The sequence below is a fragment of the Corvus moneduloides genome, chromosome 18, assembly GCF_009650955.1.
Source record: "Corvus moneduloides isolate bCorMon1 chromosome 18, bCorMon1.pri, whole genome shotgun sequence".
Classification (NCBI taxonomy): Eukaryota; Metazoa; Chordata; class Aves; order Passeriformes; family Corvidae; genus Corvus; species Corvus moneduloides.
Window position 1 is genome coordinate 10,676,881 of NC_045493.1, and position 24,086 is coordinate 10,700,966.

The 24,086-nt window shown below is 57.1% G+C and overlaps 1 protein-coding gene across 4 annotated transcripts; it reads right to left on the reverse strand.

The window, feature by feature from the left end:
* Positions 1–1,699: 1,699 nt before the first annotated feature.
* Positions 1,700–24,086, reverse strand: WSCD2 (WSC domain containing 2). Of its 4 annotated transcripts, none has more exons than XM_032127809.1 (9): positions 24,068–24,086; positions 14,122–15,033; positions 11,220–11,334; positions 10,296–10,480; positions 9,360–9,481; positions 7,972–8,146; positions 7,003–7,167; positions 5,121–5,321; positions 1,700–3,496 (listed from the first exon to the last, which is right to left on the reverse strand). In XM_032127809.1, exons 2-9 carry the CDS (start codon positions 14,495–14,497, stop codon positions 3,144–3,146), a joined length of 1,692 nt encoding a protein of 563 aa, XP_031983700.1. In that variant the 5' UTR covers positions 14,498–15,033; positions 24,068–24,086; the 3' UTR covers positions 1,700–3,143. The 4 variants fall into 4 exon arrangements, with proteins under 4 accessions (XP_031983700.1, XP_031983697.1, XP_031983699.1 ...); XM_032127806.1 differs by lacking the exon at positions 24,068–24,086 and adding an exon at positions 23,726–23,977; XM_032127808.1 differs by lacking the exon at positions 24,068–24,086 and adding an exon at positions 22,966–23,407.

The following is a 24,086-nucleotide window of genomic DNA, read 5'->3' on the forward strand; positions in this document are numbered from 1 at the left end:
TGTTTTTGTCAGGCATGGAGATGGCTGCTCTTTGGATTTATGGCCCCTCTCCCCGCTCTGGGGGTTTTGTGGAAGTGCTGCTGCTGAGGGATGGGGGGGGGGGGGGGGAAATGGGATTTCCTTTATTTTAAACACAGTGGGGATTTAATTTGGGAAGAAGGGGAACTCCTTCTCTCCAAGCCCCCCAGCATCGTTTGCATCAGTGGGGGCATTGCCCAGAACCCCCTGAATTCACCCCAAAGGAGCATCCACTCCCTTTGCCAGGAAGGGATCCCGGATCCGAGCCACACTTGGCATCACCTCCAGCATCACAGGGTTCAGAGAGCACAAAACCCACCCGGAATTGGGGGAAATGCGGGAGCTTTTGGTGCAGACGCGGTTGCCACGGCAACAGCTGAGCAACCCATCCAGCCCAGGAGGGAGGAATGCCGCAGCAGGACCGGGAGGCAGGAAAGCCCTCCCAGGGATGCAGGATTGCCAAAAATAGATGATTTTTTCCTGCAGGAATCCAGGGAGGAGGGGGAGAATCACGATCCCCCCAGCCCCACACCAGGGCAGGGCGCGCTGTGCCCAGCCAGGGATGCTCAGGCTGAGTCAAGCGGAAAGATTCCCAGCTTTTCAAATCCTCCTGGAAAAAGCTGAGTGCTGCCTCCCCCCGGCACCACGGAGGCAGCCGAGCGGGCTGTTAAATGTCAAGAGCTTTCCCCAGGAAAACGATGTAGGAAGGGTGGTTGGCTCCTTTTTCCAGGGGGATTAGGAATTTTGCCCTTGCGTGCCAGTCCTGCGTGGTTAAAATTTAATAAATAAATAAAAAATCAGAGTACGAAGCTGCGGCTCCTGGCAGGAGGGGGGGAAGCTGCTCCTACCTCAGTGGGATGAGGGGAAGGGGGATCCCATAATCCAGAGGTGCAGCCAGATGTGCAGCACACCCTGACATGGTCATAATATTTTCCAAATGCTCCATTTCAGTGCAAATTAAATTAAAAAAAAAAAAAAAAAAAAAGCGATTCTGGTGCAATAAAAGCAGGGAAAAATAAAAAGGAAGAGGTAAATTGATACTGCTGGTGGCCAGGGAGATTCCCAGCCCTTTTTTGTGGGATTTGTGGAGGTGGCAGTGCAGATGTGGGGTCTCCTCCCCGCCCACCCTTCCCTCCTCCCAAGCTGCAGCCCGGGCTCCGAGTGCCGCACGCGATGTCATCCCTTAATTGTTTTATCTTGGCGGTTAATTGGCTTTGGGGGGTTAATTGCTTCCGAGGGGCGGGAGGGAGTGCTGCCCCTTTGGTGGCCAGGGCCTGTCAGAACAAATCAAGCCCGATGTGAGGCTTCATCCCTGCTAAGGAGAGAAAAACCAGGGAATTTCACCAACTCCAGATTAGAAACAAGGAATAAATTGCACCCAGCTCTCGCTCTGGTGCTGAGTAAGGCCAGGAATAAATCCTGCAGTGAATCTCCTCCTTCCCACCACACATCCCATTAAATCTGCCTCTCCAGACGTTCTCCAGGTGCTAAAGCTCCCAAAAAGGAGCCGCTCTGGTTGCGTTGTCAAGGCAGAAATGACATTGATGGGATTTAAATACCCATTACTGGGTTTAAACACAGAAATGAGTTAATGGGATTAAAGGGGAGAGGAGCCGTTCCTACATCCCTGGGCTGGATGGGGGGTGCTCAGGTGGCCCCACAAACACACGGGGAGGCAGAGCAGCAACAAAACCTCTCCTTTAATAGCTGAGCTGCCCTGAGGGTTTGTTCCGACTGACAGAGAACCCTGGGGCTGCCGCGAGAGAAGGAGTCTGGGCTCAGCTCGATTCCCACTGCCACGAATCCCAAAAATCCTCCAGCTGTTTGTCAAGGGAAGAGTTAAAAACTCCCTCTGAATGCAATCCCCCACCTCCTTCAAGAAAACAGGGAGCAGGAGCTCCCCCCCAGCCCAGCTCTGCTCTGCACACACCTTAGAAAAATAGATTTTTATTGAAATTCTCCTTTTTTCTCCAGGGAGTTTTCTTCCCTCTTGGAACAGAGACCGAGCGGGGCCTCTGGATCCGACCTGTGCCTGCGTTTCTGTCAGGATCAGGAGTTAAAAGCCAACTGGTGAATCTCTAACTCTAGAGAAGGCTGCGTACAATTTATGGCTTTTGCACCTACATCCAAGGGCGGCTGGCGGGGTGGGAGCTCTGGAGGGCTCCTCTGGGGCAAAGCCAGGACAGGGAGGGCGGCATGAGGGGGATGAGGGGACAGCCAGGGACCACATGCAGCTGTGCACGAAGCCAGCCCAGAAATCGGCACGTTCCCGGTGTGTGGGATCCTTTGGTTTGGCTTTGGGACACCCCAAAGCTCAGCCCCAGCGTTTGCTCCCCACGGGGGTTGGATGCAGCTGGGCTGCAGAGCGGACCCTGCTCCTGGAGCCCCAGAACTGCTCCTGGGGGGCTACCCTGGGCTGTGGGCTCTGAAGTGAGGCCTGGAGGAGCTCGTGGGTCCCGACAGCTCCTCTGTGCAGTGAAAATGTCCCGCTCTGGAGCAGCATCCACAGGGAATCCTGCCTGTACCCACCCAAGGGCCAGAGCAGCAACTTTGCCTGGTGCTGTGGGCAGGGAATTCCAGGGAATTCTCAGGGAGCCACAGGATGGCTCAAGGGGCCACAGCCACCACGCTTGGGGACATTGCACAGCACGATCCCACAACCTCAGGCAGGATCCACAGGGGCATCACCCCCATGGCACCATGCCCTCGGTCCATCCTCCCTTCCATCCAAGGACGAGTGGAATCCTTCCAGGGCTGGGATTTTGGGGACACCCACCCCAGGGAGCTCAGCTCCGGCAACTCCGGGTGCGTCAGGCACGGCCTGAGCAGCTCGGCGTCCCCAGGAGAGCCCGAGGGGACACAAACATCCCATTGCACTTCCCAGGAGGGCTGGGATAGCCGGAACAGGAGCAGGGGAGGCACCTGTGTCCCCAGGTTGGCCAAAAAAAAGCTCAGCGGTAGCTGGGGACCTGTGGTGGCTCATGCAGGGAGTGATCAACAGCTACAGCAGCACACGGAGGGTTAAAAGAGCAGCCACCCACTGGGTGGAATTAGGCAGAGGCCTGGGGAGGACAACCGAGCCACCCCTGGCCACGCAGGGCGCGGTGTCCCCGCTGCGGTCACCATCATCTGGGGAAATAATCCTCGGGCACTCCCGAGAGGTTGCGGAGCTTCAGCGCCGCGTCCACGGTTCGGATGTAGCCGCTGATCACCTTCCTCATCTCGGGCGTGTAGGGGTCGTACTCCAGTTTCCTCAGGCCCGAGCGCTTGAAGTTGCCGTCCTTCTGTCCCTCCACGCACAGCAGCCTGTCCTCGCAGGCAGGGACACCCAGCAGGGCCACCATCCTCTGCAGCTGCACGAACAGGTCCTGTTTGAGGTCCTCGAAGTGCACCACCAGCACCTTCTTCCCGTAGCGCAGCCAGTCCAGCGTGTGGGTCGCCCACCACGGCGCGTAGTTGGCCACAAACTCTGGCCACTCTGGGGGAAAGGGGCAGAGGAGGCCGTGAGTGGCTGTCCCATGTGTCCCCCGTGTCCCCAGCGTCCTCTCCCCTCCCTGCTGGAATCTCTCAATTCTCCTGCTGGCTAATTGATCCTCCTGCTCGAATCAGGTGGTAAAAGGGACAATGAAACATCACTAATCAGCCACATCTCCCCCGGGAGTGCCGCATTAGAGCTCCGGGCATCTCCCTCTTCCCCGCAAAACCGAGGCCTGATTAGCAGCTGGACTGGGTGGGATTCCCCGAGGAATGGTTAAGCACGGGATGTGTTCCATTAAACAGATCCAGGACACTTCACCTTGGGTAAGCACAGCGCACAAAGCTTTGCTTTGGAGCCGCTCCAGGGGCGCCGTAAAATTAACGCCTCGGAACCAAGCAGGGGTTTGGTCTCTGCAGGGCTGGGAACGGGCTGGGGGAAATGGGAAAACACCCCCCAGCACTGGGGGTGAGGCTGGAGAGAGGGCATGGGGGTGTTTTTTCCCAAATTTGCCCCAAAATTAGTCACTGGGAAATGGAATTAATTTGGACAGCTGGGCTGCAGAGAAGGCTGGGAATGGGATCCTCATGCTCCATGTGCAGGGGCCTCTCCAGCTGGGAATGGGGTCGCCAAACACGCAATGAAAAATCTCCATCTTTCCCAGCAATGGTTAATTAACCTGACAATTAACCCATCAGCTAATTACTCCATACATCCTCTGGAAGGAATTTGGTGATGGATTTTGAAGTGCATCCAAACAAGACCACGCTGGGGTGGAGGGAATGGTCCCCTCTGGATCTCCCTCCTCTCGGAGACACGAGGGAAAGGCTGGGGAGGGGGTTGGGATTGGGAAGGCTCAGGAGGCTCCCTGTGGTGCTGGGATACCAATCCTGGCTCTATCCACAGCTGGATGGGGATAAAACCAACCAAGAGGCTCCTATGCCACCACAGCGAGGACAATGCCAGCCCAGGGACACAAGGCTGAGGATGTGGGGGACACCACACCCCGCTGGTTTTATGGGATGGGGAGAGCAGGGCTGGGCTGTCCCTGGCACCATGAGCACATGGAGATAACGAAATCCAGGCACATCCCAGCCCCGGCAGCCAAAGCTCCCCCTAAATAAACTCGGAATTAAGGGTAGCAGATGTTCAATCAAGCTAAACACTTTAACTCTTTCTGATGGAGTCAATCCTACAACAGCAATTTGGAAATTGCTGTAATTAAGCAGCCTCCAGCACCCGCCCGTGCGTGGGAAAGGTGGTGGCTCGGGAGCAGCCAGACACACGGAAATGACACACGGACACCACAGGGATGGGCTGGGGGCTGCCACCACTGCCTGTGGTCACGCTGGGGACAGGAGATGCCCATCCTTGCCTGGGCCAGCCAGGGCAGGGTGGTCCTGCTGTCCTGTTCCATCCCATCTCACCCCATCCCGTCCCCATTCCCATCCCACCTAACACGGGAGTCCTCAGCCATCCAAGATCATACCAGGAGACAGCCATGGTGACCCCAAAATGGTGCCACAGCCCAAGATTCCCCCATGGTCACCCAACTCCGGCTCTGCCAGGCTTTCCCAACCACCTCCCAGTGCCAGCAGCTGGGCTAGAGCTGGATTTCCTTCCCTACCTTTGCCCTTCCAGTGGGCGTGGGCAGCGAAGCCGATGTGTCCCCCGTATTTGCGGTTGAACTCGGCCATGAGGGCCTTGTAGGGGTTGCGGATGAGCAGAATGGCCGAGTCGAAGGACTCGATCTCCTTCTGCCCGCTCTCGTGGGTCTTGATGCAAATGGTCCTCCCGCTCCTCCAGTGATCCCGCTCGCCCTTGAATCCTGCCCGGACAGAGCTGGGATTAATGGGAGGAACAGCTGGGAACTGGGAAAGGGGCTCAGCCTGGAGAAAAGGAGGCTCAGGGGGGACCTTGTGGCTCTGCACAACTCCCTGACAGGAGGGGACAGCCGGGGGGGGGTCGGGCTCTGCTCCCAGGGAAAAACAGACAGGATTAAAGGAAATGGCCTCGAGTTGTACCAGGGAGGTTTAGATGGGATATCAGGCAAGACATCTCCACCCCAAAGGTGGACAATCCCTGGCACAGCTGCCCAGGGCAGCGATGGAGCTGCCATCCCTGGAGGGGTTTAAAAGCCATGTGGATGTGGCACCTAGGGACAAGGCGGCCCTGGCAGCACTGTGGGAACGGCTGGATCAGTCTCAGAGGGCTTTCCCCATCCAAACGATCCCATGGTTCCATGAAAGGGAACGACAGGGGGATATCAGGTTGCGAAATCCAGTTGGATGATGAAAGCAGCTGGGGCGTGAAGGAGGATTTGCATCCCTCTCCCAGATGGAATTAATTTATTTTCGGATGTCATGAGTCTCATAAAATTCACGAGGGGGTGGCTCTCAGGCACAGGGGCCCCTCAGGGCGACACCTCCCCGGCCATGCTTGGCTCTTGTGCCTGTTCTGAGGGGTCAAGGGCAGAGTTTACGGCTTCAATCCCCCTGAGCAGAGTTTAAACTCTGCCAATAAATAAAGGGAAAATCCTTGTGCCTGTGGGGCAGCAGATCAGCCCAAGGTGGGGGTGGTGCTGTGGGGGGTCCAGAGAGGAGCTCCTGCACGGAACACGGATCAATCCCAGCCCCTGGAATGCACCTGGAGTGGGGGAAAAGCTGGAAGGAGCTGTATGCCATCAATGAGAGAGGTGTAATTGGCTCTTGGCAATGGATAAATCTGCCGGTTGCCTGGATACTTCCCGGCCACTCCGACAGGGAACGAATGCGGAGCCCACGCTCGGGTGGCTCAGCAAAACCCAGCCAAGGCTTTTCCCACCGGTGCTCCCTTCCCTGGGATGCTGCTGCACCCTGGGGGCTGGGCCAGCACTGCCTCACTGAGCATCTCCCTCTCTGGAAGGCTGGGTTCGGCAGGAATTTGGAAGGAATGTGCTGCCCGTGGTGTCGGGAAAATAGGGATTTAGGGAATAAACCCCACCAGCCACGTGGGTACTCCCGGTACAGATCCCAACTCCATCACAGCTAAGGAGGAATGGAGAATTTCCTCTCAAAGCCTCAAAAAGTGAAGGAATAACAGGAGAAACCTTCGAGGTCTCCAGATAAAACTGTTGTGAGCGGTTCCAAACTGGGGGAACTGGGAATGCAGTGGGTTATTGGAATCAGAATCCCAAAATGCTTTGGGTTGAAAGGGATCTTAAAGCTCACCTCATTCCAGCCCCCTTGGAAAGGAACACCTCCCACCATCCCAGGCTGCTCCAAGCCCCGTCCAGCCCAGCCTTGGACACTTCCAGGGACGGAGCAGCCACAGCTTCTCTGGGCAACCCCTGCCAGGATCTCATCACCCTCCCAGGGAGGAATTCCCTCACCAGGACACCCCAGCCCAAACCACCCCATGGAGCAGCACCGGTCACACCCAGCTCTGCTCCCCCCTTCCTGCAGCCCCCTGGGATGTCACCAGGACTGTCCCCAGCTGGGATGGGGAGCCCAGGAGTGTCCCCCCCTCACCTTTGTTGTAGAGGGACCCATCGAAGTAGTAGCTGCCGGTGTAGAAGCCGGTGGCCAACTCGATCAGGTGCCGGGCCCAGGTGTTCCCAGCTCCAGGAAAACTGGCCAGGGCCACCAACTGCTTGGCACGGCTGGGCAGGAACCTCCTGTCCATGCAGCGGTTGTCTGCAGGGAGAGCCAGCAGGAATGTGTCATGGATTGAGGCTTTTCCCACAGGGATATCTTAGGAAATGCTGCTGCTCCCGGGAAAATGCTGGGGAAGGGGTGAGGAGGTGGCTGGACAGGGCAAGGTGCCGTGTCTAAGGCATAGAGGGACATCCCAAATGGTCCTGGACACCTCAAAGAGTCCTAAACACCCAAAAAGTCCTAAGAGAATTTTTTTCCAAAGAGTTCTCTGTCATTCCCAGCTGCACGCTTAGGGAAGGGTGAGTAACAGGGGTTCCTGTGCTGAGCACCGCTCCTGCTTTTTTTATGGATCAGCAAACAGCGTTTCCAGCACGGCCCCAAACACCAAAGGATTGTGACAAAACTGACCCGCTCTAAAGCAAAACCACCCGAATTTGGATCCTCACTTGCTCCCTTCAGCCCTTTTCTCTCCCAGGATCAGTTTTCCCTTCTCCCTGTGCTTCCCTGGCTCCCTGCTCCCACTGCAGGAGGACAGGAGTCCTCTCAGGAATGTTCTGCCTGGTCACAGCCTTTTTTCCCCCTTCAGTATTTTTTCCTGGAGCTTGTCCCCTCTACATAGCAGACTCCCATGGGATCGTGGAGAGGTGGGAGAAGCCCTGGGAAGGAGGAATCCTGCCCGAGGCAGACGGAATCTGCTGTGCCCTGCAGCTGAGCCAGGCAGCAATCCCAGCTCCCCGATTTCCCAGGGAATTCAAAGAAACGCTCCTTTTTAACGGGCTGCTGGGAGCTCTCTGCCAGCACTCCCAGGGAATAGGAGACGGGAAAAGGTTGGCAAAAGCTCACCCTGCACTTGTGTCTGGTAGACCAGCAGGAACTCGGCGGAGCCGCAGCTCTCGAACTCCTCGGCGGCGCATTTGTGGGCGCAGAGCTGCTCGTCCTCGCGCTCGTGCAGCGGGAACAGCGTGCTGGGAAAGCCGCAGCGGCACGTGGTGCCCGCCAGCGCTGCCAGCGGGAATTCCTGTGGGGATGGCCACGGGGAATGGGAACGGCACCGGCACCGCCCCTCCATGGCAGAGCCTTCGCCCCCCACGCCCGCCCTCGCTGTCCCGGCCCCGCGGGGCAGGGCGGGGCGGTTTGGGACATCCTTCCAGAGCCTTCCAGCACCGTTCCAGACCATTCTTGCATCCTTGCAATTCCAGCATCATTCCAGCCCGTTCTAGTATCATTCCAGATCATTTCCAGCATCCTTGCAATTCCAGTATAATTCTGGACCATTTCAAGCATCCTTCCAGCCCATTCCAGCATCATTCCAATTCCAGCACCCTTCCAGACCATTCCAGCAACCATTCCATCCCATTCCAGCCTCCTTCCAGCCCATTCCCAGCATCCTTCCAATTCCAGCATCCTTCCAGCCCATTCCAGCATCCTTCCAATTCCAGCATCCTTCCAGACCATTCCAGCAATCATTCCATCCCTTTCTAGCCTCCTTCCAGCCCATTCCAGCCTCCTTTCAGCCCATTCCAGCATCCTTCCAATTCCAGCATCCTTCCAATTCCAGCATCCTTCCAGCCCATTCCCAGCATCACTCCAGCCCATTCCAGTATTGTTCCAGCCCATTTCACCCCATTCCAGCCTCCTTCCAGCCCATTCCAGCCTCCTTCCAGCCCATTCCAGCCTCCTTCCAATTCCAGCACCCTTCCAGCCCATTCCAGCATCCTTCCAATTCCAGCATCCTTCCAGCCCATTCCCAGCATCACTCCAGACCATTCCAGTATTGTTCCAGCCCATTCCACCCCATTCCAGCCTCCTTCCAGCCCTTTCCAGTATCATTCCAGTCCATTCCAGCATCCTTCCAACCTATTTCAAGCATCATTCCAGACCATTTCCAGCATCCTTCTAGCCCATTCCAGTGTCCACCCTCCATCAATTCCCACTGGAACCTTTCCCCTCCCTGCTCGGAGTCACCGCACCCCAGGATGGGACCCCTGGACCAGAGAAGGACCCTGTGGTGGTGCCTTTAAAGGTCCTTCCAACCCAAGCTATGCCTCTGGGATGCTCCTTCCCAAACTTTCCCAGGGCTGCTGCTGGCTCCAGTCCCTCCCGTGGCGGGGACACAAATCCATTCATCCCTCTGATGTTCGGATGCACAAAAAGGATGTCCCCAAATCCGGTTCAGATCTCCCAGTGTGACTCTGATGACGATGATGAAGAAGTTAAATTTATCCCGGTACCTTTTCCGTGCAGAAATCCACACATTTATCCACGGACATGTTGAGCATGAGCTGGCTGGCCGGCAGGGCGATGGAGACGTTTTCCGGCTGGCGGAAACACCCTCGGAATATCGCGCTTCCATCTGGGGGAGAGAGAGAGAGAGAGAGGGAGCTGCCAGTGACACCCCAAAAGTGACACCACTGCCACTCCATGTGACACAGTGTGACACGGAATTCCCGACCGCTCCAGCGGCTCCCGGCCCCTCCGGCACAGCAGCCACGTTGGCTGATGCTCATCCGGCTGCTGATGGAGCAAAATCCCAGCAGCAAAGTTGGGATTGTTTTTTCCTGGCTGTTTGTATCAGCTCGGTGATCCCAGGGATGGAGCAGGGATGGAGCCATGGAAGAAAGTGAGGCTGGGTTTGGTCTGGTCCTTCCCAGCACTGGGATCCCACCCCACGTCCTCGGTACTCTCAGGCCCTGGGCATTCCTGGGTGCTGCCATCCCCTTTCCCATTCCTTGGATATGAGGAAAGCTGAGCAGGGAATGTGGGTGATTATTGAGCTGCCTAATTGGGAGCCAAACGAGGGAGCACCCTCGGCTCTGTCTGGAATTCCCACACATCCCACATCCCGTAGCACACACTGGAGACACTGATGGTCCTGTTGGGCCATAAGGAAGGAAATCTCCACCCAAAGTCTCCCAAAATTCCCTGAATTCCAGCCAGAGTCCTTGGGGCTCCTCATTCCACCCAATCCCAGCCAGCAACATTCCCTACACGGAGACTCCTGATGTTTGCAGGAGCAAAACCATCCTGGACTCCAGAACCACTCTCCAAGCATTTCCATGGAGCCATGACCTGGCTCACACGGAATGCTGGGATCACCCCTCCAAAACCAAGAGAAGTTCCCTCATTCCAAGGTCGAACTGGGATCCACATGGATGCCTCCAACTTACATCTGCGGGCGGATTCCTGGGCCAGCTCCAGGCGGTAGATGGAGAGCCGGTTGATCCCGCCGCAGGTGTTGCTCCGCTCTCCCTTGCATTCCATGTTGCACTCGGATTCGCTGGCGTTGGACGCCTGGATCTTGTGCCCGCAGTAGCACTCGGCCCCGAATTCCAGCCCTGCGTATAGGTACCCCCTGCCGAGAGGGAGATGGGATCTCAGCACATCCCCAGGATCCCCCCGACTGCAGAGGGTTTGGAAGGAGCGTTCCTGCTCGTGGCCAGTGCTGAGATCAGCACTGCGTCCCAGGGATTCGTTTTTGGGGTAGCAATCATTGTAGGGCACTTCCAGCTGAAAATATCCGATCCTTTCCATTATTCTATCCCATTCTGCAATTCTCTCCTATCCTATCCTAATTATTTTCTTGTCTATTCTATTATTCCACTCCATTCTATCCTATTTTCCTATAATATCCTAATCTATCATTACATTCCATTTCATTCTATCTGATCCTTTCCATTATTCTATCCCATTCTGCAATTCCCTCCTCTCCTATCCTATCCTTATTCTTTTCTAGTCCATTCTACCCTATTATTCCACTCCATTCCATTCCATCCTATTGCATCCTATCTCTTATCCTATTTTCCTATCCTATCCTAATCTATCATATAATATAATTCCATTCCATTCTATTTCATCCTATCCTATCCCATCCCATCCAAAAGGATTAATGGAGACTGTGCACAGGGATTCATGGAGATGGTGGGAAAGGATTCATGGAGGTGGTGGGCAGGGATTCATGGAGGTGGTGGGCAGGGATTCATGGAGGTGGTGGGCAGGGATTCATGGAGATGGTGTGCAGGGATTCATGAAGGTGGTGGGCAGGGATTCATGGAGTGCTCAGGGATTCATGGAGCCCCTGTCACCGTCCCTACCGCTCGGCACAGTTGTCCTGGCAACGGAACACCGTCATCTTCTTGTAGTCGAAGAAGGACATCCCACGCAGGGTCCTCCGCCGGGTGTTGTCCTCGTAGCAGCCGATGTACCGGGCTGGGGACGGAGGGGACAGGGGGTCACACCCACGGATCCCACCCCTCTTCATTTTTCCCTAAATAGGGATGTGCAGCAGCATTCCCTGTTTGTTTGCTTTGGAAACTCTGCTTCCAAACCAGGCAGGGACATTTCCATTATCCCAGGTTGCTCCAAGTCCCGTCCAAGCTGGTCTTGGATGCTTCCAGGGATCCAGGGGCAGCCACAGCTTCTCTGGGCACCCTGTGCCAGGGCCTCCCCACCCTCACAGCCAGGAATTTCTTACACTCCAATTCCAAACCACGCTCTGGGATAACACTTCTCACCTCCTCCCTGCATTCCATGCCTCCTTGGGGTCCCTGACCCAGCTCCCCCCATCCCTGGTGTGCCCCACACACAGACCCCTCCCCTCATTCCCAATTATCCCAGCATGGCACAGACCCCACCAGTGCTGGAACATCTTCCCAAGCCAGCCTGGAGGCTGGCAGAGCAGGAAGATGGAGAGGAATGTTGGATAACTTCAACCACCGGAGCCAGAACTCCCAGTTATCCCACACAGCATTCCCGCAGGTCCTGGCAGGTCAGCGCGTTCCGGCCGTGCCGGATCCAGCGGGTGTGGGATGGCTCCAGACACTTGCAGGGAGCCGGTGACTGATGTGCATTACCTTCAACCCAATGCTCCTGACATATGCGTGCTGCCACTTATTGGGAAGCCAGCTGGAATAATTAGGGAGAGATGAGGACACGAGTGAAGGGGGAGATGCTGGGAGGGGGATGGTGGGGTTGGCACAGTTTGTAGGGAGAGGGGAACCTCTCCAGGAGGAATTTCGGAGCCTGTTGGAAACACGACTGTGAGCGGGCACACAAATCCACCCAGTGATCGTCGTTAAATTCCCCAAACATCCCGTTTTTCCGAAAGCTAGGGATAGAGGGATGGCTCCAGCTCTCTGCCTGGGGTGACTGGTTCCTCCTTCCTCATGGAATTGCTTGGTTGCGTGTCCCAGGTGGGAATGGCTGGACATGTCCAGGAAGGCACTGGAGATGGATGTGGCTGAGGGCTGGGATCTGTTCCTGCTCCACTTGGCTTCACTCCCTAAAAATCCTCCCTGGCTGGAGGCAGGAGATGCCCCTTCCCATGGGGATCTGCATTCCCATGGCGATGAGGCCGTTCCCTGGCAGACAGGGCTGCTCTCCGCCCACACCTTTGTCTGACACTGCTGGGAGGAGGAGGAGGAAGAGGAAGAGGAGGAGGAAGAGGAGGAGGAAGAGGAGGAGGAAGAGGGAGCCGCACATGACGCTCTAAACCAGAGCTGATTTTGGGAGCAGTGTTCCCTCGGGAATGATTTCACGTGGCAGAGCCTTCCACAGCCGCCTCGTTAAGCTGTCCCCACTTAATTACCAGCGCCATTAAATCCGCCTGCTCCTGCCAGATATCCCGGTGCTCCAGAGGAGCAGGGAAGCCAGGGGGTGCTCCCGAGGCTCCGCTGGCCACACCAGGAACTCCAGGCATACGGGATTTCTCAGGCTGGAGAATTTCTCCACACCATCACCCTCAGGAGCTGCTGAGATGTTCCAAGGGGAAAACGATGTTCCCAGAGCACTGGGAGCAGCTAAACCCACGAATCCCGAGCCCAGCATCCCATCCCTGCTGGCAGTGCTGGATGAGGTTAATCTTGGAGCACACGGGACATATGGCCGGGGACACGGGCACTGCTTGTGGTCTTTATGGGGACAGACAGCCCGGGCTCAGGGGCCATCTGCTGAGGCTGCACTAAAGTCAATCTGCATTAATGGAGAGACGTGGCCACCAAAAGACCCCAGGGACCCCTCGGAGCGGGATCACAGCGGGGGAATCCCTTCAGCTCCTTTTAGCAGGAGAAAATCCCATAAGCATCACAAAATAATTTTCCTTTGGCTTCCATGCCTGGAGCATGCATCTTTTCCAGAGTGAACACAACCACATCCTGCTGGAGGAGGAGGAGGAGCCCTCCACGCCCTGAGAGCAGCCCAGGTTGGGGGGATCAAGCCTGGACCCCCGGGAAAGCCCCAGTTTGCCATGGGGCTGGGGGTTCCTGCTGGAGTCTGGCCACCCAAATCCCACGGAGCCTGCAGCTCCAGCTGCCTCCAGGATAAATAGATGGCATTTTAAAAATCGATGGGAACGACTCCATTCTCTTATCCTTGATCATTAATAATGGACCCATTTGACAAGACCCCAGCCAAGCAGGGATCTCCTGGCTCCAAAGGCCACATCCCAGCCCTGTCCGCACTTCCATGGGAATCACAGCCAGCCCCTCCCTCAACACAACGCCCACACAAACCTGGATTTTGTGTTGACTCAGGCCAACAGAATGAAAACTGATTTCGGCCCCTGGCAGATCCAAAGGGTGGGAGGAAGATGGGGCACAGCATCCCCCCAGCTGCACCCCTAAAATTGCCTGTCACAGCATGGGGGGGACTCTGAGCTCAGTGATGATGGATTATTGGCACTCAAGGAGGGAGGAGAGGAAGGAGGGAAGACAGAGGGAGAAATCCTTCAGGAAATATCCTCTGGATTGATGGTCTCCAGAGTGGGGTGCTGCTTCCCAGGGCATTCCCGTGGGACGTGGGAAGAAGACTTCGGTGCTCCAGCAGCACGTGGTTAATAAATAACTAAATAAATAACTGCACATTTCCTGGGGGTGTGTGCTCCTGGCAGGGATGCAGAACTCAAAACCAGCTCAGACACCTCGTGATGTCCCCCTGGGAGAGGCAAAAAGGAGAGATCCATCCCCCCACACCTTTGGCTAGCGTGTCCCCAGCCCTCACCTCTGTCTTCCTCCTTCTCGCGGCCGCTCCTGCCCCTGAGCGCCCGGCTCCGGGGGCCGCCGTTATCCCGGGATTTTCCCCTCTCCGACGGCTCCTTGGAGATGCTTTTGAACCAGGAGCCGTGGCGCCGGGCCCCCGCCGGCATCGTCGCCGCTGCCTTGAAGCCGCGGCTGAGCTGCATCACCCCCAGGTAGGGCAGCCCCGGCCCCTCTGCGGCCGCGGGGCTGCGCGGGCTCCCCGGCACCGTGGGCTCCCCAGAAAAGCCGGAATGCAGGAAAACCAAGCTGCCGGCGGCCAGATACAGAGCCAGCAGCGTGAAGAAGCGCACAGGTTTGCGCCGAAAATACCGCTGGAGTTTTAGCAAAAGCTTGGCCATAGCGTCTTCATCCCTTCCCCGGCAGCCGGCGCCGCGGGGAAGCTGCTCGGCGGCTCCTGGGATGCTCCGAGGAGGGGGTTATCCCACCTGGATTGGAGGTGAATCCCGGGAAGCTGATGGGGTGAGGTCGTGCAAAGCTGTTGCCCGACCCTAAAAAGTCCTGGAGTGCTGGGGAAGGTGGAGTTTGAGTCCCCGCGTCGTGGCCGGGGCTTTTCCAGCGCTGGCTGTCGCCTCCAGCCCCGGTTTATTCTCCTGCCGGCAAAGCCCCCCGGCTGTGCCCCGGGGACTGCGCTGAAGGAGGGATCATGTTAAGGAAATCGAGGGTTGAAGGTGATTTGAAAGCCGATCAGCTGCCGCAGCTCCTCGCTCCCGGCGGCTCCGGCTCCGTCAGGCATCGCTCGAATGGGAACGGCAGCGCTGCCCTTTCAGACAAAGAATGGAAGGTCCCTGGACGCGCCCGGAGCCTGGAATGCTGCCTGGGACCCTTTGTCTAAGGGAACCCCATTCAGCTCCCTCCCAGCGCAAGGAATCTCCACCTGCAAGTCAAAGAGAGAGAGGCACATTCAGGAAAGCGTCCCGGGACACGGGAGGATGGTGGCCCTGTCCCTCCCGGGGATGAGGAAGGACACCCGGGGTGTCCATCACCTCCCAGCCCTGGAGAGAGGCAGTTCCACCACTCCCAGGTGGGTAACTGGGTGCAGTGGGAGCGATGCTGGTGGGGTGAGCCCAAATTCCAGAGCCCGCACGTCTCCGCCTCGTCGTACAGGAGGGGGGCTCCAGGATGGCTCTGGGATGTGGAAAACTTCCAGTTCCACCCAATTTCACCCCGGGGAGGACGAGCTGTGCACACACACTCTGCACGAACACATTTCACCCCTACATCCAAACATCTCTGCACCAGCAGATCCCAAGTGAAATCCATGGATGCACAGCAGGGTGCTGCTGGTGGATATTCCAGCATCCTGGAAGGATGGAGACCCCACAGGAGCACGACATCCCTGGGTGTCTCTCCAGTCCCTCATGTCCCCAGGAACTGGAGGTTGCCACAACATCCTCTATCCTCCAGCCAAGAGCATTCCCACCAAGAGCATTCCCACCCTGCCACCAGGATGGTATTATCCCAGGAACACCAGGAGCATTCCCATTCCCACCCTGCCACCAGGATGGTGTCATCCCAGGAACACCAGGAGCATTCCCATTCCCACCCTGCCACCAGGATGGTGTCATCCCAGGAACACCAGGAGCATTCCCATTCCCACCCTGCCACCAGGATGGTGTCATCCCAGGAACACCAGGAGCATCCCTGGTGGCTCTTGGCATGGGAAGGGCAGAGCAGGGACAGTCCCCTCCAGCCCCACCAGGCTGGAGTTCCCTCATGGGATTTCTCTCCCTCATGCCCCCCCCAGTTATGGAAGATTTGCTCCAGCCCTTCCCGGGAAAACGCCACGTGGGAAGTGCCCCTGCTGACACATCCAAGTGACGGGAATGGTCTCGTGCCCAGGGCGTGCTGCCTGTCACGGTCTCGTCTTATTTTAGGAAAGGAGACGGAAATAAATGGAAAGACAAAGTGCCATTAGTTTAATGGCCTCTGCGTTCCTGCCATCTGTCTTCAGTTGATTAAATAAAAAATATTGGTGGAACATATGGCATGAATTATACATCAATATTTTAATTTGGTTTCCCAGAGTGGTTATTCAGATCCCTCCGGCTCTGCCGCGGGAATTTTATGGAGCTCAGGGCTGGACAGGCTGGGGCAGAGCAGGGAAGGGGCACAACTCCAAACCACCCCTCCCCAGCCCTGCTCGGAGCCAACACAGCCGGAGTAAAGGCTGAGTAACCTCGGAGTAGCAGGGATTTTGGGTTTTCCATGTGTGGGATGTGGCAGGGTGAGGTGCAGGTGGCACCTCGGCATGGCCAGGGAGGGGGGACCATGGTGAGCGAGCAGCCCCCAGCGCGGTGGTCCCGGGGGTGCTTGGCTGCTCTCCCGTGCTCCCTGCTCAGGATTTTATGGCTTCCCCTTACCCAGAACAAATCCACCTTCCCGGGCTTTGGATGGGAGCTGGATACGGGGTGGTTTGGGGAGCAAATGGGATGGCCCCGGAGCTGTCCCTGCTCCCCAGTGTCACCCCTCCTCCTCCTCCCCGGCCTGGCCCTGCCAGGCTCCAGCACAGCATATAAAGAAGGGGCTTAAATTACTCTCATTAAGCCATCTGGAGCTCATCCTTCTCCATCGTGAACTGCGGAGTCACAGGTCAATTACTATGCATTTGCATATATTCCATTAATGCTTCTGCTAATTGTCTCGAGCAGATAATGGGCTCCAGCCTGCCGGGGGATCACAGGCGGCCAGGGCGGCAGAGAGAGCCGGCACCAGCGCTCCCAGTATCAGCAGGGGCCGGGGGGATATCGGGAGCTGATGGATGCGGATCCCAGAACGCCATTCCCTGCATCCCGCCAGCGCTCCCTGTGCTGTAAGGATGGATCCAACCCCGCGCAGCAGCACTGGGGTGACGGACCGGCCAGCCCGGGTCCCCACTGCCACCACCACCCACCGCGGTGTCCCCAGGGGTTCCATCCTGCCCCCCAACCCCCCTGCCTGGATCCCGCTGCGCTCGGGAGCGGCGCCGGTGCCAGCCCAGCCCGCGGCGTGGCCGGGGGACAGTGGTGACACACTTTGTCATCCAAACTGGTGAAGCAAACGGGGACAGTCCCCAGCCAGCGCAATGCAGCGTCCTCAGCCTGGCCTTCCGGCGGCTGCGGCGACGGCTGCTTGGAAAACTGCTGGGACAGCTGGGAATGGAGGGATTTATCCGCCAGCCCTCGCTCGGTTGTGACCCGCTGTGATCCATCCCTCTGCTCGCATCCCAGGGGCGGGATCCAGCGCTGGGAGCTGCAGTGTTGGAAAAGTCCCCCCAGCTGGCAGTGCCAGGATTGGGGAATCCCTCCCTGCTCCCCCAGACCCTTTAGCACCCAGAGCCAAAGGACAGCGGAGCACGGAGCGGGCATTTCCCAGGATGTGGGTCCAGCCGGGATTGGAGAATGGTTCCCTGCCTACATCCATCACCACACTCCCAGCCAGGAGCCAAAATCCTCATCCCAGCGCCGGGATACCCGCCTGAGCATCCCTCCACACCCAACCCACCTCCCTGAGCGGTGTCAGCTGTCCCCAGGCCAAGGCAATCCTCGTTAATTTGCCAGCTTTATCCAGGTTTATCCATCCCGTGGGCAGGTGGGAACGGGTCCGGGAGCGGCGGGAGCGACTCCGGCACGGCGGGAGCGGGATGAATGAAGGGCCCATCAATTATGGATCTGGGGCTTGTCTTCAAATTGCTCCGCAATTATCGAGCCCCAAGGTTCAGTTGTCTTCAGGCACCACCTCCCACCCGAGCGGGGCCAAACGCCCTCACGTGGCTCCCGCAGCCCGGCAGAACAATGGGCCCATTAAAACCAGCAAATTAACCACCACCAGAATTCCATTAGGAGGAGAAGGCGACGGGAATATCCAATTTCATCCCCTCATTAGCATTTCTTATCACAGGGACGGGGAAAGAGCAGGGCTTGAAAACAGACGGGGTGGTGACAACAATGGGGTGACGCCACGGGGCGGCTGTGACGCAGGTACCGACCTCGGTCCCACAGGACACGGGGACAGCAGGTCCTGCACCCCTCTGGGCACCCTTGGGAATGCGGGAATGCTTCTGCTGAGCCTGGAAATGCGGGGCCGTGAAGGACCCGGGGGATGGGGTGAAAGAACCCAATCCATGGAGTGCAGATCTCGTGGGACACAGGACCCAGTGCATGGAGGCTCCCTGGACCTGCTGTCACCAAAAGCCACCAGAAAGCACCGTGTCTCTCCAGAACAGTTCCACAATTGGCTGCTGCCATTGCAGGGTAGTTCCTGCAGCTTCCCATCCTCCCCAGCACCAACCAGTGACACCAGTACAAACCCTCAGTGACACCAGTACAGCCCCCCAGTGACACCGGGCACCTTCAGCATTGCCATCCCTCAAACCCTTCAACCTCCAGCCCTAGGAGTGTCCAGCAGTGGAAGCTTGGAATTGCTGCCCAGGCAGGGGTTGGGCAGCCCGAGCTCCGGGGTGGAGTTGCCATCCTCTTTCCCAGCCCCACGGAAATGGTTTTTTGCCCTTTTCTGCTCTTTAAAGAAGCAGCAAACGAGAAGCTTGGGGCTGAATTTAAACACCATTATGGCTGGGAATGAGACTGAGACCAACTGGGATGTTGGAAATGGATTATTTCATCCCAGCACCATCCAGTGCCTCTCCCAGGGGCCAGTTGAGCTGAGCTGACAGAGCCGTCAGCCGCCTTCAAATCAAAGCCAGGTTTATTTATTCAGCTTCTCTCTGCCTTCATTCCGCTGAGAAATGGATTTGTGCCTCCCCTCCGCTGGGGAAGCCTTAAAAGCAGCTGAGTCAGCAGCTTCCAGGCTCATCCCAGGGAGCTGCACCGGGATTGGATCCTCATCCTGAAGGCTGAGACACTTCCCAGGCCTGTGCTACCCTGTGGAGCCTCTAAATCCCTTCCACAAGCCAAACCAGCAAGGGGTGCAAAGGAAAAACCTCTCATTTGGGATTTGCTGGCTCCATTTGGAAATCCGGGGCAGGAGTTTCCCATCTGCCGGTGGATTTTTGTGTGGGTTTCCCAAGCATTTTGTGGGGTTTGCAAATCTTCCTCCTCACTGGGAATCCGTGGAGGGGTTTGGACTGGAATCAGGGAGCTGATTTTGCTTATGGATAAAAACTGATTTTGAAATATTCTGGGGGTTTATCGATGGTCTCAGCACTTTTCCAGGGCATAAGGCACCGAGTTCCAGAGGGATCCAGATCCAGAGAAGGATCACGGATCCATTCGGGGCTGCCTCAGACTAATTGATTGAGGTCTGTAAAAAGCTCCTCTGAAATGAGGTCTTGCTAATTGCACAACCTCCTCTCGGTGCTCCCTGTGCTCTCCAGAGGTCGGAGCCCACAGGGCACCAGCCCTGTTTCTGCCAGGGCTGAGCTATAAATAAATCCAGGAACATCGGGATGGATCCTGCCCTGGCTTATTCCAATAGCTGGCCAGTGCCCCATGAGCCCAGGGCCTGCAGCCTGGCCCAGAAAGGCAATTTTGTTTAATCAAGCTGATTTAAGGAAGCTTAACCCCATTTTTAATTACGACATTGAGCTGCCTGACATTGCGAATTCCCACTGATATCCCAGACCTCGGCCTAAGGAATGCTGATTCCTGCCAAAGGGATGCTTATCCCCATCCAGGAGGTGCTGATTCCTACCCAAGGGATGCTCATCCCCACCCAGACCCCACAGCCACCAGCTGGCACGGGGTGGGATCACCACGATGGTGGTGGGAATTCGCTGTGGGGCAGGCGAGGGACTCCCAAAACCAATCCAAGCTAGGATGAGGAGGCTGCTCCAGCCCCCAGAAGCAAAGAAATGCTGTTGCCTCCAGGCCACTAATTCCCAGGTAATCCCATCTCCACGGCTCTGCTCCTTTCCTTGGGTATTCTACTCCACAATGGCCCAAGTGGAGCTGAAAATGGGGAGCTCTCACTTTACGCTCTGCTCCTCCACCCACAATTCCATCAAAGCCCGTTCCAGGCTCTTGGAGGCTGAATTCCCCTCACAAGTGTGAAAAGCAGCTCATAAAGAAAAATGGTTTAAGCCATGAATGATTTAAAAAGCACCCGGCGCTGCCGAAGGCAGGGAGGAGAGAGAGCCGTGGATTGCGGAGATCTCAGCAGGGAGAGGGGTCCAGGGAGCCGTGGGATGACGGAAATGAGGTGGCACAGCGGGGTTCCAGCCGTGGGAGCCGGTGTCCCCCTCCCAGCCGCTGAAATGCAGCCCATGCCACAGCATCGTTAGCATTCTCATTAGTTAATTAATCTGCAGCAACCCCCGGGGTCTGGGTGATCCCGCTCTCTCCAGCAGCGTTATCCCGTCTGCCCGGGGTGCTTCTGGTGGGGCTATGGAAGGAGCGGGAAGCTCCCTGCTTTGGGATCAGGGTCACTGAATTTGAGTGCTGGGGAGCAGGTTCCCAACCTTCCCCCACATCCCTGCCGGCTTCCAGCATCCCTCCCTGAGCATTCCTGCTGCGGGCATCAACCCCATCCCTGCATTCAGGGCTGAGAAATCTCCACTTCCCCGTTAATTCCCTATTTTTTGGGTGACGCACAGTGGCATTTGCGAGAGGCCAGCCGGGAGTGCGGGGTCTCAGTGACACGGAGGGGTGCTCCCAGACTCTCTCTCCCGTTTCTTCCCACCCTCCCCACACCTAAGCCCTTGGAAAAGGTGATGTAATTCCTCCGGAGGACGCTGAGTGTCTGTGACAGGGTTTAACCTCAGGAGTTTTCACGTCTCGCGTTCGGGGCGTTTCATGCCCAGTCTGCAAAATCCAGTTACGGTTTTCAATCAGACTTCGGGAGCCGGGATGTGCATTCCAGGGGATGCGCTCCCACCCGGAGCCAGGAGAAGGAGGAGGAGGAGGAGGGCGGGAGGAAGGCCGGGGCTGTTCCCCAGGGAAGCACAGCTGGATCCCAGCCAGCTGCTGGCTCAGCAGAGCTCCCCCCGGACGGAGCTGCCTGAATCCCGAGGTTTAAGATACACGGGATGGACTTTTCCAGAGGCGGTGCCGGGGCTGGCTGCCATCCCTGGGGGATTCACGGCCCTCCCCGCACTGCTCATCCTCCCCAGATCCTCTGGACACTCATCCATGGACACCTGCACGTCCCTGTCACTGTGGAAGAGCATTCCTGAGCCGCAGCCGCCGGCACATCCCGAGCCTGACAGATCCTTATTCCAGGGAAAACCGGGACGCTGCTGTTTTTCTCCTTGTGCTCGACGACGAGGAACAAACCCCGCAGGAGCCAACGGGTTTTATCCCGAGGTTTTGAGCACCAGAGCCCAGTCCTGGCTGCAGGATTCACGGGAGGTGAATCCAAAGGGAAATTGTCCCAAGGGAAATCCAGGTGTGCCCCACCTGCAGAATCCCCCCCTCATGGTGCTCAGAGCAGTCTAAATCCCACAGAGACCCTGATGGGATCCACGGGGACCATCGTGGGGGATTTGGGAGAAGTGACCCACCCCCCTCTTTAGCCCCACCAAAACCTCTTCCCATGGGAGCACCCGGCCCATCCCATCCAGGATGGACCCCCCAGGTAGGGAAGAGCCAAACCCAATCTCCCCATAAATCCCACGCTCAGGTCTGCTCCACGGAGATTTCCCTCAGCCCTCGTTAATCTGGGATTACAGCAGCACTGGGGCAATTAACTAACGAGCTTTTCCAGCAGCAGACAATGCCTTCCACAGCCGACGGACATTAATGGAGTGAGAAGGAGGATTTCGTGCAACACTTCCTTCAAAACCTCCTTTCCCGGGAGAGCGGATTCCTTCCTTTCCCTGCACGCCCGGCGCTGCTTCCTGCTGCACGAGGGAGAGGGAGGCCCGGCTTGGGAAGGGAGCTGCCATTCCCATGGATGCTGCGGGCTCATCCCTCGGCACGGGGTAGATCCTCCTGTCCCACGCTCCTTCCCCAGCCCCAGGAGGAGCTCCAGAGAGATCCCACGCACTGGGAAGCACAGATTCCCATCGCAGAGCTCCCTGCACGGCTCGGAGTCCCTGGTAGTCCAAAGGGGATGGGGGTTGGGAGAAGCAGAGATTTTCCCAGGGTCTGGATGAGCTGGGAATGACGCTGAACACCCATGGAGCCTGTATCCCACACAGGGAGAAAGGGATCCTGCCTCAGCCATGAGAACGTGACTCTGGATGGGAGCCTGGAGCTGCTGAGGGTTGCCCCCACCTTCCAAATCCCCCAGGAAGAAGGAAGATTTTTCTGGGAGAGGAAAACCATTCCCAAACCCCAGCTGGGCTGTTGGGGGACCAGGGCTCCGTAGGGCGGTTCCCAGCTGCCGGGATCCCAAACATCAGGGACCCTAAAGGACAGGGACATCTGGGCATGGATGAGCCCCACTGGACACAGGCACCTGCAGCCCTGATGCTGCAGCTGGGCTCAGCTCCTTGGGCACCGGGATTTGGGAAAGGCATCCCAAAAACCTGAGCAAAACGCCCTGGGGAATTCTCTTAATAACTGCTAATAATACATTGAATAATAGATGGAATAATATAATATAAATAAAACCCCATGGTAGTGGCCATTAATATAGAGAATAAAATAATAAATATAACCCCCCTAATATCTGCTAATTATGTATAGGATAGATGTAATATAAAGCTATATAAAAACCACAATAATTGCTAAAAATAACTATAATACAATAATATCAATTTTAAAATGTTATAACTGCTAACAAACCCTGTCTTGGAGGAGCCTCTTGAGCTCAACAACATTGGATATTCCAAGGAAAAGCTCTTTCCCGAGCCTAGGGAAGGGACAGCCCCTTATTTATAAAGGATAACTCCCAGATAAATTCCCAGAGGAAGGAAGGATACGGCACTCACCGGATGAGAAGATGCAGTGGGCCAGGGCCAGGCTGGGTGGGGGCTGTGATTCCCAGTGCCAGGCTGTGATTCCCAGCTCTGGATTGCCGGGAAAGTTTCTTTAATCCTGCCTTGATGGAGGCCGGGGTTTATAGGGCTAAGCTCAAGGTTACCTTCACGCCCTTCTGCAACTGCCTCTGCTCTCCCTGCTCATCTTTAGATTAAATTATCCCCCGAAGTTGCCAGCATGGATGTGGGAAGAGGAAAATAAACAGGGGAGAGGCTTCTGGAAGGATTACATTCCCTTATATTCCCTATTTCCCTGGCGGAGATGTTCCTGCACAAAGTCTGGGAAGGAGGATGAGGATGAGCAGAGCTCTCTCCTGCCTGGCTCCCTCTGCGAAGCAAAACCCTTCCCAAGCCAGCAGAAACCAGCGAGAAATCCCTGCCGGGATGAAGCGGGAATCATCAACTCCCGCAAAGCTGCGGGAGGGACTCGGTGCCTCCCCCCCAACTTCCCGCACACGCAGCCGCCGCTTCCCACGCACAATTCCCGGCGGGCCGGGGTCCCGCCGACCCCCTGCTCCCGGAGCTTCGCGGTTCTCTTTTCTCCTATTTTTTTTGGCATTTTTTTGGCGCGGGGGGTGTTGTTTGTTTTCCTCTCTTATCGTTTAGTCGCTAATTTGGGGGTTTTTTTTCCCGCTATCCCCCGGTTTTAACGCGCTCCCCACGCCGGCAGCGGCCCCGTGCCCTTCCTCCTCCCCCGCCGCCTCCTCCTCACCGTCCGGGGGCCCTGCTCCCGGCCGCCGCTCCAGCCGCTCCATCCCTCTCTCCATCCATCCCTCCGTGCCTCCATCCGGGAGCGGCGGGGCCGGGGGGGCTCCGGGCACTGCCCGCGGCCCGGCCCCGCTGCCGGGGGTGGTTCTGACGGTGCCGGTGACAGCTGGGGGGGGGCTCCGGTGCTGCCGGTACCGGCGGGGGAGAGCCCGGCCCGGCGGCTGCCGCTCGGCTCTGCCCGCAGCCGCTGCCGGGCGCCGCTTCTTAGCGGCTCCGCTCCCTCCGCCGGCTGCCGGCCTTAACCCCTTCCCTCCCGCCGCCCCGACCGGATCCTTTTTTAACTTACTTCTCCATTTCCCTGTTTT

Coding starts and splice junctions, on each gene's coding strand:
- WSCD2 (XM_032127809.1), bottom strand. CDS start 14,497: ATGGCCAAGCTTTTGCTAAAACTCCAGCGGTATTTTCGGCGCAAACCT. Junction 9,482..10,295: donor CCAGGAATCCGCCCGCAGAT/GTAAGTTGGAGG, acceptor TCTCTCCCCCAG/ATGGAAGCGCGATATTCCGA. Junction 3,497..5,120: donor CGCCCACTGGAAGGGCAAAG/GTAGGGAAGGAA, acceptor CCTTTCCCCCAG/AGTGGCCAGAGTTTGTGGCC.